Below are 17774 nucleotides of genomic sequence, written 5' to 3' on the forward strand. Positions count from 1 at the left end.
CACTGCCACATAATATATTTGTTAATTTTATTTAAATGTTTCAGCAGAACTGTTCAGTAGAATCTATATTTCTATTCAGGCTGCTGTGCTTTCACTACTTCCTGGTATTGCCAAAGCTCCTTAATAATCCAAATCAGTATTCCTTCTTTTTAATAAGTACTTTTTGGGACACCACTCTAGTGAGTTTGTTGACACTCATTATACATCTGAGCTGCTTTTGCAGCTGCATTTTACGCCTCGAAGGTCTGCAAGACCAGTAGATTGTTGATTTGTTTTGTTGTGTTAACCAAGTCATGAAACATTCCCCTAATGCAAGCACAGAACTTCTCCGATATTTCTTCTGAACAAAAACAACACTTGGCTTGAAACTATTTTACCGTTGTATAATATTTTAATGCCTGGCTGTATAGTAGATATAATCCCATAAAGTTTGTGTGAGGACGTTATTTCCAAGCTTTATCTCATCTTCCTTTGCCCTGTAGTGTTTTCATTTTTTAAAAAGAAGGAGGGATCAGTGATAATGCAACAGAAAACCATGTCCTACCTCCTGCTGCCAGCACTAACAGGGACTCTCCAGCCTTTTATCTGACTGAGTTCGGGGTCAGATACATCTATGAGCAGCGGTAGGCGGGGGATCCATACACTCATCTCCAGCTGTGCGCTCAAAAAACTGTAGGTGAAGTTGAGTGTCACCCTTTTCTTTCCTCTCGTCTCTTTTCCATTGACATACACGTAATCGCAGCGCTCGGATACCTGAAGACAGAGAAAACAACACAAAAACAAATCTGCTTCAAACTATCTCTTCAACAGAAATAACATCCATTATGAACAAGAGGTTCATTCTTTATCTTTGTTTTGAAAACTAGGTGCATTCATGAAGCTCATTCTTTGGTTTCTCTCATATCTGTGTGTTCGTTTTTGGACCATTGGGGTTGGCGAAACCTGTGAGTACCTCAACTTTTTGAGGTTTTCTGGTCAAAGTCACAGCTGAGAAAGTGTTAGCTCTTATATATATATATTAATTATATATCAACTATTTTACATATTAGTTTACTTCTTTTATTCATTTAGCTTGCTTGGGTTGTTCAACACTGGGTGTGTTGAGTAAGTACTTTTTGCATGGACGCCGGTGCATCAAGTGTAGATGTGACATACATGTCTATGTGAAAAGCATTATTACATGGGCAAGTAGCGGGAATTTGATCCAACTGGACAGATGGAGCCCTGCAAAGACACCAACCTGTTTCATCCAACTAGAGAACAAAAGGCTCAGAACTAAATAATGACCAGCTGGATGAAGCACAAATCCAATGAGCTATCAAAGCCACTCAGATGAAGTTCCAACATGAAGAATGGTATATTCAAGACACTGTAAATATTGCCCCATTATAACATTCGCATAACCTTTACGAGAACGTTCTACATTTGCAATACAGGGTATTCTCAATGTTTTGGCAGAATTTTCTCTCTCATTGTAATCCTTTTAATCTATAAACCCGTCACAAACGTGATTGGCACAACTGTTAATTTCAGCACAAATCCTTAGTAGTGACAATCGCCTCTTTCTAACAAACCAGTCAAAAGAAAACTGTCATCCGTCTTTGCGTACAACTTGGCAGCTTTAACTCTCGAATGGTGCGAGATCATCCCGTCTCTCTGAGGAACAAAACTGACAGCTTTGTGTCTGTCAGCTTCTCCTCCTCCTCACTTTCATTACTCCTTCCTTATTCTCTCCCACTCATCGACTTTTATCGTCAGTAAAGTGAGCATTACCCAAACCTCGCGCATGTTGAAACCTAATTAGTGATTAAAAGTAATATGAAAGCTGTGGGGATATTTAAAACTTTAGAAATTGTGCTTTATTAAGCCAAAGTCGAATAAAGGACATAAATAAAACTGCATAATTTAGATGTTTCTAACTAGACCTATGCAAGAGTCACTGTGCTGGTTCTTATATTAAATAGGATTTTGTTATCCAAGTTGATCTTATCCTAACTGATGTAAGGTCGTATTATGTGGGATTCCCTGCACAGTGCTACATATTGTTACATTTCCAAACACCTGTTAAACTCCTTCTTAAAGCTTCTTCAAGAGAAAAATGCTTTGAATGTACATTTTACTCTCTTTGGGACTTAACAGTTTAAAAGTAGACGTCACTGTCATGGTGGAAAAGTGTTATGTGCTTCATTAAAATTACATCATATGTGTGACCAGTAAAACAATAATGTGGATAATAATGGTTATAAATTAAGGGGGTGCGGGGGGGAGTGTTTCCCTTTCACCCTTGTTACAAAACAATCTGTTTACAATGTCATAAATCATCACCATGGCGATTTTCAATTTGTACACGAAAATAATGACACTGAAATTTTACGTCTTGTAGTTATTACCCACTTTATGTCGATGGATGAAATCACTTTGATTAAAAAAAATACGGATTATAATAGATATTAGGAACCCAAAATTGTTTTCAATTAGTCCTTCAGAGTCTCCGTTCTTATTTGTGTCTTTTAAGGCTTAAAAAGAAAGAAGTGAATCTTCTTTATCTGCCTCTTGATCGTTTGAAGGTTTTCAAACAATTTTTAACAGAAAATCTCCAATTTTCCTCAGCTGTGTTATTGCACTCGAGATGCATTGAAATATTGTTCCTATTAAGAGCATTTTAGGTGACAGCTTTAAAGATTGAATAGAGATTGTGCCATATTCTGCTGTACATTAAAAAGTGAAACTCAATTTCTCTCTACCTCTTATATCAGTGGTAACACACACACACACACACGCAAATCTGTGGACAATATTAAGTGTGTAGCCAGTCTTGTACCTTACCAATCATTACAAAGGCATGAATGGATGAATGAATCAATGACTTTAAGATAACTGGCTAAAACTAAATTAAGGTTCTGATCGGCGTGCCGTACAGCACAGGGCCATGTGTTGAGGGCAAATCTATATTAAAAATATCTCTGAGAACCCAGTGAGAATAAATTGCATTTCACCCTATTTTAAAATTAGTACAAAAAGAAGAGTTACCTCTGTAAAAGACATGCTTCTTGGTATAAAGTTCAGTTAAGTAACAAACTGAGAATTATGAGGGGGTAGCTCGAGACTGAAGTTATTATTAAGCTTAGAAAAAATATGTATTATTACTTATAAATGTATCCCGTGTCAGACAATATCATCTTACTATTTCTAGTTAAAAGACACGAAAAAAGAATTATTTTTATCACTGTTGATTAAAAGCCAAGTGTAGTGCAGACACCCATAGAGAGAGCTAAAGAGGATCCGTTCTGATTTAGAAAGAGAGTTTACTCTCAAACTCTAAATAAAACAGTGATTTGTCGGGATACAATAAGATCAAAAACTGTGTTATTTTGAGATTCCTTTGATATTAGTTGTAAAACGCGGGGTGCTGCTTACTGCTCCCAAAAGCAAATGTGTGAGCTGCTGGAGCGCCCGGTCCCTGGCCCACAAGGTCAACATCACAATGTGTGGTATCATTTCGGTGGATAATGAAACCCTCTGAGAGATGTGCCCTGTCGCTTCTCTCCTCTTTGATCATCTATACTACATATTTATCGCTATATATATATATCTACATAAGTATTTTGCCTCCGAGAAGCCAGACGACCCTGTAATCTTTCACAGTGCTTCTGGGCAAAAGTTTTGTAGGTTTTCTTGAAGGTCTTTCAAAGTTTTTCTTGACTTGAACTGAGCTTCATTCATTTGATCTTTGCAAGTAATAGTCAGCATACTGGTGGGTATAGCATGAATACAGCTTTTTGACAGTGAGATCAAGTGAGTTTTTTTTAACTGAGAAGGGGCACGGTCTACTAAAACAAGACCGGCTGGCATAGAACACTTTGTGTTGCAAGTAAAGGTGAGTTTTGATGAATTTCTACAGGGAACAAGCAACCATAGTTTATATTTCAGCAAATAAGTAAATAAATAAAAACAAATATAGTGTGACAATTCAAGTTAAACCAGTAGAATCAGGACATTCTTTCAATTAGTTTTCTGAAATTGTATGCAAATTAAAATGATCTTTAAAATAGTTGGCAAAATTATGCTACTTTTATTTTGAAAGCAACCATTGTTTTTCTGCCTGGGTAGCTACATTATCGCCCTGTGTGGACAGTGTGAGTAGGCTCTGTTCTGGTAGGCTGACTTTATAAAACATGCAAGTTGCCTTGGGAAATGCAAGCACACCAAAATAAATGTTGACAGAGAGTGCAAGTTTCACAGGACACGTGCAGATAGTTTTATAGATATCAAAGCTATTGTTGTGCCTTGTTTGGAGAAAAGATCACGGCTTCTAAGAACTACAATGAAGTTGACATTATCAGACTGAAGATTAAGAGAAACAAAATAACTTGACCAATCACAGACTTTTATACATTTTATAAACAGTCTGCTTAACTATATATAAGTATATTTTATAAATTATCTTCAGACCTGGCTGTTTCTGAAATCTAATGGCCAATCGATATAAATCTAAGCACAGATTGAACATTACAGATTTTGCATTGGGATGTCTTTTCAGTGCATGTAGATGGTAGATACTAGAAATTTATGAATTGCTGTCAGGGAAACTGACCAGACATTTTCTGTCATTTGATATCTTAAAAATGGACAAGGGAAACCACAGTGTTGCAGTCAAAAGCTGTTTCCTGGTTGCTAAGACAGAGGATTCAAGAATAAAACACCATCTGAACAAATGGAGATAAAACACATTTTAGACAACAAAGAATGCATTTAAATAGTGTTTCCATTCCCATTGTTGCTAAGAGGTTGCTACAAATTCCTCTCATTTACTTACCAGAAGCTGAACATTTAGTATAAAGGTGTTTTGGCAATTTAGTTTTAAACGTACTGTAGTTATTCGCTGAAAAATTAGCTTGCCAATTGTTAAAAATCGTTAAATAATAATAAATAAATTAAAAAATAAAAAAAAACACCTGTGGCAATTTTTATGTACGAGTTAAAACACTGTAACCCTTTGTCCGATTGTGTAATCTGTAACTCCTTCTGATCGCTTTAGAAAAAAAATTCCTTGGCTATAAACGAAGGTGAAACCAGGAGCCTCACGACACACTAACCTTGATAACCTGTTCGTCTGTTGACTTGCACTCCACTGACTCCGTAACATCTGACACAGCACCATCTGTCCCTATAGTGACCACCTTAACAGGAACAGCAACTGTGCGCCCATTGAGGACGGCCGTGTTCAGGATCTCAGTGTCCTGCAGAGAAACACAAGGGGAAACATCGGTACACATTAGACAAGGTTCCATGAGCTGACTAAGGCTAAATAAATCAGGCAGTGTGGAGTGGCAATTGAGGCTGCAGAAGAAAGAAAGTGACAACCACAAATATGCTAAAAAAAAAAAAAAAAAATTGTTACGATTTTCCCTTTTATATCCTCTCATGTCAGCCAGGTATTAACTGTACCTTTTCTCTTCAAGTGTACCCAGTTATGTAAACATAGTGCATCATCAGAAATCACACACAAAAAACACACATCCTTCATTTACATAGAACCTAATAAAATCATTATTCTGGCAGACGTTTGTTTTTATCCAAAGTAACTTCTGCTTTTCTGTTGTAACAGAAATATGATCAGATTATGTTAGACATTTCAAATAGTAAATAATCTTTGTATACCATGAAGCATTTTATGCTCAAGCCTACCATATTGTAGGAAACTTGAGGAGACCAACGGCTAAATCTAATTAAGAAGGAAATGGACATAAAGAACATTTGGTTTAACTACTGGCTATATACAAGACATATTTTATAGTTTAGCCGTTTCAAAATGCGTTACAAATATTACTTCCCATTCCTGTAAACATAATGTTTTTTAACATTTGAAAACTGGAACCCTTTTGTCCTCAAGTTGGAGCAAAAAAAGTGGATTTGGTAGAATGTCTGAAAGAGAAGTTTTGTTTCAGTACATAAAGTCACAGACAAGAAACACTGGGGAAAAAAAGCTGCAAGACTGTGCCCTTAAACTTAAAGACAACCTTTAAATGCCACGTATTTGAAGGTCCCATCTTCTGCAATTATAGTAAATAGTCACCATCTGAGACCCTTCACATGAAGTGCCCCTTTGAAACATGCTCAAGTAGCCCAGAAAATGGCAGGTAGCTGTCAGTGGTAATATTTACTTTCACAGAGATGGTATAAAGCAAAAAGGGTGTTTTTACTCCCTGCTTAAAGGTCTTTGGCACCAAGTAAATATTATTTTTCTTTCCACCAATCGATTGAGAAGAAGTGTGAAAAATGGCAATGACATGTTGTGGACAGCTTGCCGACAGTACTTCTCTCACAGCTACATCCAAACAGGAAAAACTGCCCAGTAAGCTGCTGTATTTACCGATTTAAAAATCGGTTCTGTAAAAGCCGGGCCTCTTGGAAAACATGAATACATGCAGACTAGAGAAAGAACGAGAAATAAGAGAAATATTTAGCTTATCGTCATGATGTGCCAATAATGAAAAAAAAAAAAACTTTTATTTGATTATTACCATCGTTTGGCATCTTCTGATGCATATAAACATACAATCATAAGTTCAGTGTTCTTTTCTTAAAACATTTATCAAAATGGTACCTAAGCATATGTTACCTCTCTACTAACACGGCAAAACGATGCATGATATATTTTAGAACGTACAACCAAACATTAAAGGAACATGACTTCCTTTCGTAGACGGCTTAAGTGAAGTGGAATCAAACTGGAGTTGTTTCTTTGCAGCCCTCCTGCAGCAACATCTCAAGCATAAAGAGAGAAAAAAAATGCATATAAAATAGGATGACAATGATATGTTCAAGTAAATTGCCGTCATTTAAAAGATATCACAAGATATACTCGAGAGTGAAAGGCCTTACAGAGGAGCGGGGAAAAGATAATGAGATCAATTAAGACAACGGCTGGTAATCCTTGTGCTCCCAGTGCTTTGTCTGTCAGAAGATTTGGTGTAACAGTGGATCCTGCACGTCATTAGCTCAAAGAAAGGCTATCAAGAGGCATAGCTGTTTAAAAGGCAGAGGCGCACTTGTCTTCAGATTTCGCTTTGTTCACTCAGAGTGTTGCTTTTTGTTATCCTCAAACTGTTTCTACGGTAAAATAAATGTGATTTAAGGCTCAAATGAAAATAAAAAGCTTCCCGTCTAACAATAAAAATTATTCTGTTATTTTTTTTTTCTTTCTTTTGAGGAAAAATGACAACTAACTGTGTTTGGCTGCTTCTTCCTTGCACCTTGTTCCTTTGTTGTTTACTGAATAAAACCAGTATAATTATAAAACTGTGAAGAACAGAATGAGAGCAAACAAAATCCCCTATAGGAATTCTCAAAAGTACAAAACTTTTGCTCACAAATGATTTCTTTATTCCATCCGCAGGAATTAAAAAAAAATATTAGTGTTTCATGAAAATATCGAAGGAAATAGTATTTCACATATGAGTCCCGCTTTTTAAAACTGTATTTATTAGATGTATATAATTTTCACATGTGTAACTTGTAGTTTATTGCGGGAATTTTAAACCCAATGTGTGGATGTGTTTTGGCCTTTCAACAGGAAAACACCGGCTGTTCCAACAAGCACAATGTGTGAGGGGTTTTGCTGTTTCTTTGTATATTTCAATTTTAATCATGACATTGTTTATGTAGGTTTTACAAAACAAATTTATTGCAATGAAAAGTTGGTCTTAAAGTCCAGTGTAGTTGTAGTTTGTACTGAAACTGATTTTACTCCTACAGCTTGAACTTTGGGCCACAAATGGTGCACATTTGAAAAAAAAAAAAAAGAAAGAAAGAAAAAAGAAAATGAAATACAGCGGAGTCTCTTAAATTGCATATAGCCAGATGTTTCATTTAGAACAATAAATTTGTCATATTACGATGCCAGTTTGAAGGCTGCCAACTACTGAGCCAGTGGTTTTCTCCTCACTATGCTCTCTTTTTGTGTTAATGAGGGAAAAAATGCTTTTGTGTTTTGTACAATTGTTTGGAGCTCTGACAGTTATGTCAGATTATGATGACAATAATCTGTGTGTTACAAAGGAAAAGGACATAAAGCAAAAATACAAAAAAAATAAAAATAAAGGAATGGGTAGAGAAGTAGCTAAATTAAAATAATTGACTAAAGACGAGGAGATTAAAAAGTTTTCAATTTCACAAAGATGGTTTGGACAAATTTGTCCCTTAATAAATAAAGCCACCATTAGAAAAGAAAAAAAAAAAAAAAAAAAAAAAAAAAAAACGGCCTTCACCTTAGCTACCATGTCTGGTTTTGCCAAGTTTTTTTTTTTTTTTATGATCTGAAACAAGCACGTTTGACAAAAAGTAAAAACAGAAGAAATTGCAAAAGGGCAAAACTTTTTCACAGCACTGTAAATGATCGTCCTCGATGGGCTCTGTGTTCTGTGCCCAAACGTTTGAAGAAAAGTGTCTGCTTTTACCTAATGAGCCATTAGGACTGAAGCGACAGTCAAAAAAAAGGTCTTAATGAGCTCCAGCTACTGATGTTGTAGGTACCATACTGCCAACATAAACAAACTTCATCCCACTGATGACTTTAAGCAGTCTTTTTGTCCACATTTTCCATGAATTGTAGGTTTGCGCAACGTGTGACGGGACAAAACAGGTATGCATGCTTTAGTCAGAGAAGTCGTCTACATATTCGCTGTGGCTTCTCAATTCTCTTCTGGTGTTGCAGATATGTGACAAGCATATCTTATTCATGAATTCAATTTGAACACAACCACTGATAAACATCCACGTCTTCAAATGGCTTCATTATTTACTAATACAAACACATCTTCCACATACACCCACCCACTTATCTGCATGCACATGGAAACAAATTAACTTTGACACACACATGCATTGGAACCCTTGCTGGCCAGGTTAAAAAACAAGCATACCCCCCCACCCCTCATGCGGCATCTTTTTTTTTTTTTTTCTTAACCACCTTTCATTGCACTGCAGAGCACAGGGCAAGAAAAAAAAAAGAGAAGAAAGACGATGAAAGACAGGAGAATCGATAAAAGGCCATTATGCTTCTGTGCAGCTGGGTACAAGGGTGGAGCGTGTGGGGGCTGATATGGTAGAGAATGAATCATGTGTTCGGGAGCAAACAACCTACAGACGTGCTGCTCAGAGGATCGTTACTGTATGTGAATGTGAGTGGGCTGAAGGACAAAATCTGCTCTTGTTATTCGCCTCAGAGCAATATTTCCATTAGTTCAGGTGACTTGCTGGCCATGGATGTCTGAGAGTGCTTTTGGATTTGTCACCTACTTGCAAAGTGTAGTGCTGGCCACTCGTACATTTACAAATCCACTTAAGACACTTAAGGTACAGTGTAAGTATATAACATCTTGACAATGCACCTGTCAGAATTATGCAAAATAAGATATTACTGATTACACTGTAGTGCAAAACAGATGTGAAAAACTACAACACATCCGTTCCTTATAAAATAAAAACATTGCAACTAAACTCGATGTTTCCCGCATGATGCATCTTGAAGGACAAATATCATATATTAGAGCTAGAAAGAACAAAAATGCTTAAAGCATGAAAGGTAAATAAATAAGAAAATATTTTATTGTTCAAAGCACAGGAGTCATTTTAAAATGCACTTTGCTGACAGAAATGGAGACAACCATGCACACACACACACACACACACGCACACACACCCCCCCCCCACACACACACCCCTAAGGAGAATTTAGAGAAACCAATTAACATTCATGCTTTTAGACTGTGGGAGGAAACCAGAGTACCCAGAGAGAACCCACGCAAGAATAGGGAGAACATGCAAACTCCACGCAGAAAGACCGGGCCGGGAATCGAACCCAGAACCTTCTTGCTGCAAAGCTGCAAAGGATGGTGTGTGCTTTTGTTTTGTGAAAATGAATTCATAAAGCAGGCTGATTTCTCCTCACTCATAAAAAAGCATCTCTTTCAAAACACTTTTTGTGTCCCAGACCTACTAAACAATCAAAAACGTATGTTTAAGGGAAAACAGAAATCAAAAAAGGGGACGAGGAAGGAACGACACGTGTCATGCCGTGCCAATGATGGCTTTCGTTTAAATCATCCTGAATAAAATAAAATATACACAGCTGGGATATAAATTACAGTTCACTGCACATTTTTTAAATGACAAAAATCCCATACTAGATTGATGTGCATTCAAAATCTTTCTCTGCTACAAGGGCAAGATAAGTTATGATTAATCCCACACATTTATTTGAATGGTTAAGAGGACAAGGAAAGAGCTTCACCTAAATCTGGCTCATGAACTTAGCTTAACCCTGGCTTGCAATTTATTATTCAGTGACTGAAAATGTGTTTTTGATCCACGGAAATACCATGGCTGTAACTATTCACTATCCAGCTCAAGTGGAGGGTGGGCTCGCAGGTCAGAAGCACGTGTGTGTAGTTTCCAGTGTAAAACAAACAAAAAAAGCACTTACAATGTTTTCATCTGAAACATTTTTTCGATGAGGATAGTGACATCTGTTATAACTCAAGTAATAAATATACAAGGAATCTTTAACTAATAAGAGATTCAATAGATTTTGTGCAGTAAAACTACAACACATCTCCTATGTGGATAAGCTTAGATGTGATTTCGGCCCATTATTTAACACAAAATGTCTTAAAATACTGAAGGTTCTGATGACGTTCTTTGCACAGTATGATGATTCTTTCTATAGTTCTTTTACAATTAAATTCAAGTCAAGTCTATTTTCCTGCTGCAACATCCAGATTTGTTTCATCGTGAGATTCTTAAGTAGAATATACCGGAATATTTCCCTCTTTCAACAATTAGATAAAGTCTGCAAATGCCACATGCTCCCAAATCTACACCTCATCGTTTTCGAGGAAATATTCACCAACATTCTACCTCCAAATAAAGTATTAAACAACCAGTCAAATTTGCCCTTTCATCTGTCCGTACTGTTCTCCCAATATTTTACTGATTTGTTCAAATGATCTGCTGCACAATAAATTTACTTGCTCTTCTCTTCTTCTCTTCAGCAGTGTAGCTTTGTGGAGTGAGCTGGCATAAATATTATTCCTCTGTCAGGAATCTTAGCACCTGGTTGTGGATGGCTTGTGGATAAATTATATAAAGTTTATGTTCAGATTATGATGTATTGTTTAGCAACAACAAGAGAAAGTCTTGAGAGAGCCCTTTTTCTTTACCCATCATCAAATATTTGTTGTCCAATACCTTGGTATCTATTTTTATACACCATAAATCAGGATTAAACCCACCAACATCAACTGGCACTGACAGATAATAGGACTGCTTATGTAAAATGACATATTTAAGTGATTTTACTTGGTATGTATACCTGTTCTGCAAGTTTTTTTTTTTTTTTGTATGATTATCTCTTGTGAAATTCCATTTTATTATACATGATTTAAGTTATGGACTTATTTGTTTTGATTTATTTACTTGCATGGACTTCTTGAGTTGCTAAAGATATAGCACGTCACCAGCCCAGTTAGAAATAAATGTACTGAGATATTTGTCTTTCCCCCTTCTCGCTGCACATTTCCTGTCTGACTGCCTGAAAGGAGCGGGGGGGAAAGTGGTTTTGCACAATGTAATGTGTGGATGGTTATGGCTTGGGGAAAAAGGGACAGTAGTCAAATTATTTAGCATTCAGATGGTTCAGTAAGAGATGAGCTGCAGATAGCTGAAATCATATTAGAGGTGAGGAACAGAAAGTAAAAATAAATTAAGACTATGTTGAAGATATAATCTTGCTAAATGTCCAGATTTGCTTGTAATTCAAAAGGGCAAAATAAACAAATACTTGTCCATTCTTTCTTTATTTTATTTCTATCAGGTGAACATGTTAATTATGTTCTGCTATGGCACAGCATATGTAGCTGCAGTGTCAGCAAATCAACAGTTGGTGGCAGATTGGGGGCATGTTGCCATAATCACTTGGAGGAAATACCACTATTGATTTAAATGAGGGCCTGCAGTGATTTATACTCTCCTCATTAATTAGATATTGATTTATAACTTGTTTGCCTGGCAAATCGGTTGGGATTTGTTATTGTGTAATCTGAGCTCTAAATACATTTAAAGAGATTAAATATTAAGCCTCTGTTCTCTTCCAGTTCTATTCTCACTCAAACATTAGAAAGGAAAAATGCCAAAGCCAGAAATGATAAATCAGCCGTCCCTGGTAAAAACCAGTCTGTATTCTGTGGACCTCTTTCCCGTTTCTTTAGAATAAACCAGAGAGCTCTGTTGTTCTGGCCTCTGGCCCTTAGCTGACCAAATGAAAAACTCAAAGTAAGCCAGTAACAAACAAGCCAGTAACAAACAAATGACAGAATGAACCTAAGTGGCAAAAACCTGACTGACATAACCCCCAAGTGTGGATAATGAAACGTAGCAAATGATATGCTGTTGATGTGCATCTGAGCAACTGTTTTCCAAGAAATAAGGCTTAAAACGTCAAGGAGAGTTTATTTTCTTTGAGAAACCGAGAGGACTGGTTTCCCAGTGCATGCGAGTTGCAAGTAATCCAACCAGAAATAACATTTAAGCAACCTTTTAATCACCGTTGTACCATTCAAGACCAGTATGGTTTTCAGACAACATTTTCAAAGATCTTGTCGCAGTTTTGGATGAACTCTGGATTTTTAATCACAAGATAAGTGAAGAACACAGATGCAACTTTTTATTGCAACTTAGTGTGAAACTCCAGGGTGCATTTAAATGCAACCAGTGACATTTTTTACTTGTGTTTACACAGTATGTGCAGAGGATAAAAAGACATGAGGGATGAAACATTTCCCACTACAAACATATGGATATTTTTTATTTTTCCGTTTTTATAATATACAGACAGAAAAACAGTCCTCCGCCTCCACTCGTCGCCTCCACTCACTATGCATACAGCTAATGCTAAGTTAACTAATACTTAGCTGGATGTGTGTGCTCCTCAGAGTTTTGTTGTCTGGCTTTTCCAGGTTTTACAGAATAAGTGTAACATTGTTAGAGTCTGCTTACGTACAAGTTACTAACTGAAAAAGACGGTTTAAATAGTGCGATGAGTTAGTTGAAGGTAAATGTTAGCTTTGGAATCGGGAGAATATCTTTATTACAGCAACGACTATAATCGAATGATTCCAGCAGTCCTCTTGAAAGTGCTCTCATTGGTTTATAGTCTTTGTCACAACGCCATAAAAGTCTGGGTTTGGATTCGGTCTCAAGTTATCGCCTGGCCTTCACAATCTTGATCCCTCAGGTCTGCCAGTGGTGAGGTCTGCATGCGACTAATAAAATCCAACCAAAAATATGTGGCTAATCATAGTTATTTAATGATTGTAATTGTTCCATGTTTCTGTGATGTTGTTAGTCTAATCTTCTCAGTTTCTTACCCTTGCTCCCCCACTCAGCTGCCGCTATTTTGCTGATTGGTACTCACTTGGTTTCCATGTAATAGCCACGTCTGCACAGTATTTCATCTCCTGGGCTTTGATTCTACTGTTCCTCCAGCTTAGCTCCAACTTAACGTGGACAAAAGGCTGACGTGTTAATATTTATGGTATAAACTGTAAGAGTAAAGAATAAAACAGACTTGTGTAAATAAAACATACGAGGTTCCTTTTTCTTTACATTTCTTCTCCAAATAACAAGAACCCAGCTGTTTATTAATTCTAAGTCCTAGTTTCCTCTGCATACTGCCATCTGCCAGGCGCCTGTATGCAGTGAGAAAAGAAAAAGCAGCTCAATTTGGCCTACATAAAATAACTCTAGAAGAATGTGCTTACATATGATCACAGAAAAGTTAATGCAGAGCTTTGTGTTAATGTCCTTCATTATAATACTGAGGGACAGTGAGCACACGGCTAACGATATAAGGTTTGAAATAGAATTAGTTTCAGAAGCTATGAATAAAATGCTAATGATGTACTGTAAAGAGCTATGGGGGCCACACTGGCTGTCTCTTCTAATGAGAGAACAGAGAGGCACAGCGTGGCAAGAGGGGGATCAAAAATTCATGGGAGGATGCGGTAAAAAGTGGCACACACTCTGCTGGCAGGTCTTCCCACTGTCTTTTAAGATTGTAAATGAAAAGCTTTCATGGTTTCTCTCCCCATCTGCTGTATTAAATTCAGGTTGGAATTGATGTATTTTAGTACTGCAGTTTTATTTCATTCTCTCCTAAATGCCAAAGGAAACGCATTTTATTGTGGAAAAAAAACCAAAAAAAAACAACAAACATTATTTGTGGTTATGATACAGAGCAGACATTTTAAATTTATCTGGACATTCATACAGTACAGCACTTAGTTTGCTATTTTTTTTCGGCTCACTCCAGGTATTCCAGCTTCCTCCTCCAGGCCCCAAACACAACTATTAGGTTAATTTGTCTCGCTGAATTTCCCTTAGGAGTTGGTGAGTGTGTGCATGCATGTAATTACGGATAGAGTTGAATGAAAATCTGAGATTTTTTAAAATACAAACAAAACAAAAAATCAAAAAAGTCTTAGGATGATTCTGAAGCAAACTTATGCATGCCAAGTTTGATTTTCTTTTAAAACACCAGGACTATGGTCTTCTGTTCTGTCAAAAATGACAACAAATTAGCATAGTATTACTTACAGTTGCAGAATGTAACTTATATAATTTTTACACATTTCTTCAAACAGTCATTAGAAAATGAGCCAGACGATCTGGGAGAAAAATCAAGCTCTTCTGGCTCGTCCCTGTGGCCCTACTGCCATCCACAAAAACATACTACTTGATCAGAAATAACCAATCAGAGTAAGGATGAAGCTCTTAGCACCGTCAGGGGCCAGGCCAGTCACTTTACAGTTATAGGAAAGATGTTTATCTGCCATCATAGGTGGGCATGTCTTCTAGGCTGGGCATTCACTGCAGGTTCAGTGGCAGGGAAGGAGTTGCAGCTTAGCAAAGATCAAGGGAAAGGGTGTGAGGAGTGAATACACAAGCTTGATTGACAGCGCTAAGACCGCTCTCCTCCTAGCTCTGACTGGTTGTTTCTGACCGATTTAGCTCAAATTGCTCAAATCAATAGCTTCAAGGCCCGGTTCTGGGTCCCCACTCTACCTTGAGCCTGGGGTAGCTGACTTGGATGTGCCCCCGTCAGTGGCATTGCTTTTGCCTTTCTCCAATGTATGCTTTATAGAACGGTGGCAAGAAGAAAGAAAGCCATAAGATATTCTTTTTGCAGTTTGCCACATGACATGTAATGGACACAGCAAACATCTGGAAGATGTTCTGCACAGATGGGGCCGTACCTAATTTGCGTTCCATAGGCAAAACCTAATGTGTGCCTGAAAACACACAGAGCATGTCAACCGGGAAATATCATCTGTAGTTGTAGTTCACTCATTTTTATGTTTAGACATTTTTGCCACCTGGTGTTGATTTGTTAGATTAAATCTCCAAAAATAAACAATGTTTTTGATGGAAATGTCACCAATTGTAATAATGTTTCCGAGTTTAAAAGCACTATAAGTTTAGAACCAAGATAGACACAAAAAATACTCCACACCATAAAACCTGCAGAAAACGGATAGACCTAGTTACTGTTTTTATGCTAAACATCTAGATTTGAGTAGGGAATTATAAAGCGTTCATTTTTTAAGAATGATTCCAATCAAGACAAACCGAGACTCAAAACTCCTAGAAATTGCCCCGCAGTAGAAAATTCCCAACAAAGATTTTATAAACATGCCAAACCGAAGCTTGCCTTCTTCTCTCAAGTGTTTTACTTTTGTGCGTGTTTTTCCCCGTCTTTGTGATCATCCTTGCACTTTCCCTTGTGGTGCCACTAACACAGTTGTCACAGTGTTAGTGCAATTTTTAGGGCTGTCAAACTTAAACAACAAAGAAGAAAACCACAGATTGTGGATTTCACATTACGCAGGCAGCTATAGTCGTAGCGTGGATGCGTACTCTCCTCCATGGGAGTACAGGTCAGAAGCGATCACAGGGATATGAAAGTTATATCAAACACAGGTTTCTACCACATGTAGGCACAAATACTGCAGACTACCAGGAATGAAAGATGCGTCTACAAAGTTGAATGCTGACGTGAAATCTGAACTAATCAAACTGTTTATGTGAGTTCGACTTAGCTTTCTTGTAGTGATTGCTTTGGTCTTAAAAAGCAGGAGTTACTGTGAAAGCACTTTTGCCCTTTAGTGGCATAGTGCACTTGATGAATAATGAAACACTAGGTATTGATGTCATTTATCTTGGCACAAAAAGTGAAGATAAAAATCTGGCCTCTAACATAAAATAGTTTCCTGATGTTTTTTTTTTTCTAATGTTGCCTTGCAAAACACATCTGTTGACATGCTGAGTTGTTTTACTCCAAATGCTATTTTCTTTTAGCTCTGATGCATGTAGAGTTAACGCTGTAAACAGTGGATTGCTGAGCTTTAAGACTACGATGAATAAATCCCTGGACAGATGTTTCTCTTCAGAAATTAAATCATTATGTCAAAACTGCTGCTGTTTACTAGGATTATTTTTGTCTGATATATAAAATGGCTTGATGATATGTATGCTCTTCTTTTTCTGGTAACACAATGGATTACAGCTGCAAATGCAGTAATCTACTTCAATCCCACTACAATGATCACATTGTAAACGTCAAGTTAGAAAACAAAACCCTTGTTTGTCTTTATTTCTACCAAACTGAAATCGCTAAAACTGAACGTTCCCAGGTTCGATGAGCTTTTCAGTGACTGTTACCACTAAAAACAAAGAATCATTAAACACTTAAAACTACTCTGATCTCATCTTTGCAGAGATTTTTCTTTCATTTGGGAATGAAAAATCAATTATACAACAGTTTATCGTGTTTATATTTCATTATCAGAACATAATTAGTCTTATGATGCTACCTGCAAATTCATCAGCGTTTAGAAGATAAAAATCCAACGTTAATTAACTCCTCAATCAGCAAGCTCTGTGCTGCATTCCTGAGCAAACATATCAGCGTCACTGTTGTGTTAAAAACATGTATTGGAAGGACTGAATGGTGATGAAAGAACTGCAATCACAGTTCCTGTGTCTACTAATAAGTTCAGTTTTAGTTTTAACAAAGCAACATTTTCAGATAAAATGAGATGGGGGCAAAAGTGCCTCATTACCAAGTCCCTAATCACCTCTAAAAAGTGTTTATAAAAGTCCACTGAAAGAAGATAAATAAATACAAAACAGAGTCAGAAGTCTTCTCAAAGAAAGACTGCTTTCACGTCACATTTAGGGTTAATAAAGCTGGGCTAAAGGTCAATGTCAAATGTATTTATGTAGCACTTTTAAAAACTACCAGAATACCTGAAACGATATAAACGTATGTTTTGTTTCTGGGATTTTTTTGTGTTAAAATAAAATTTTTTTTTTTTTCTCCATCCAACAATTTAGGCCACTGCCCAGGTAAGCTTTTGTTAAAGTCAGGTAACAAAGTTTAAGGTGGTCTGAAATTGGCCACAAAGGAGCATAGAGTGTACACAGGCGTGTCAAACTTGAGCAGCAAAGCTACTTCTTTCTTACCATGGCCAGTGGCACAATCCCGCCTAGGTCCTGCGGTGCTAGACGGATGAGGGTCTGCACCTCACTGGTCACTGTGCGGGTGAGTGGATATTCCACCTGCCATGTCACCTCCCTGCTCCCCTGAGTCACCATCAAGCCGTTCACCTCCAGATCCACCTGCAGAACCTGCTGGTAGCCCACTGCTTCAACTC

The 17774-nt window shown here is 37.2% G+C and overlaps 1 protein-coding gene across 1 annotated transcript in view; it reads right to left on the reverse strand.

The window, feature by feature from the left end:
* LOC106925078 (transmembrane protein 132C-like) overlaps positions 1–17774 on the reverse strand; it is a 91274-nt gene that overhangs the window by 10810 nt on the left and 62690 nt on the right. Inside the window, exons 3-5 of the mRNA XM_088011353.1 lie at positions 17584–17773; positions 5097–5240; positions 545–753 (exon numbers count right to left, since the gene is read on the reverse strand). Of these exons, the coding sequence (XP_087867479.1) occupies positions 545–753; positions 5097–5240; positions 17584–17773 (543 nt within the window). The remainder of the gene's footprint in view (positions 1–544; positions 754–5096; positions 5241–17583; position 17774) is intronic.

The sequence above is a fragment of the Poecilia mexicana genome, unplaced genomic scaffold (genome assembly GCF_051168715.1).
Source record: "Poecilia mexicana isolate PSO_F unplaced genomic scaffold, ASM5116871v1 scaffold_12, whole genome shotgun sequence".
Classification (NCBI taxonomy): Eukaryota; Metazoa; Chordata; class Actinopteri; order Cyprinodontiformes; family Poeciliidae; genus Poecilia; species Poecilia mexicana.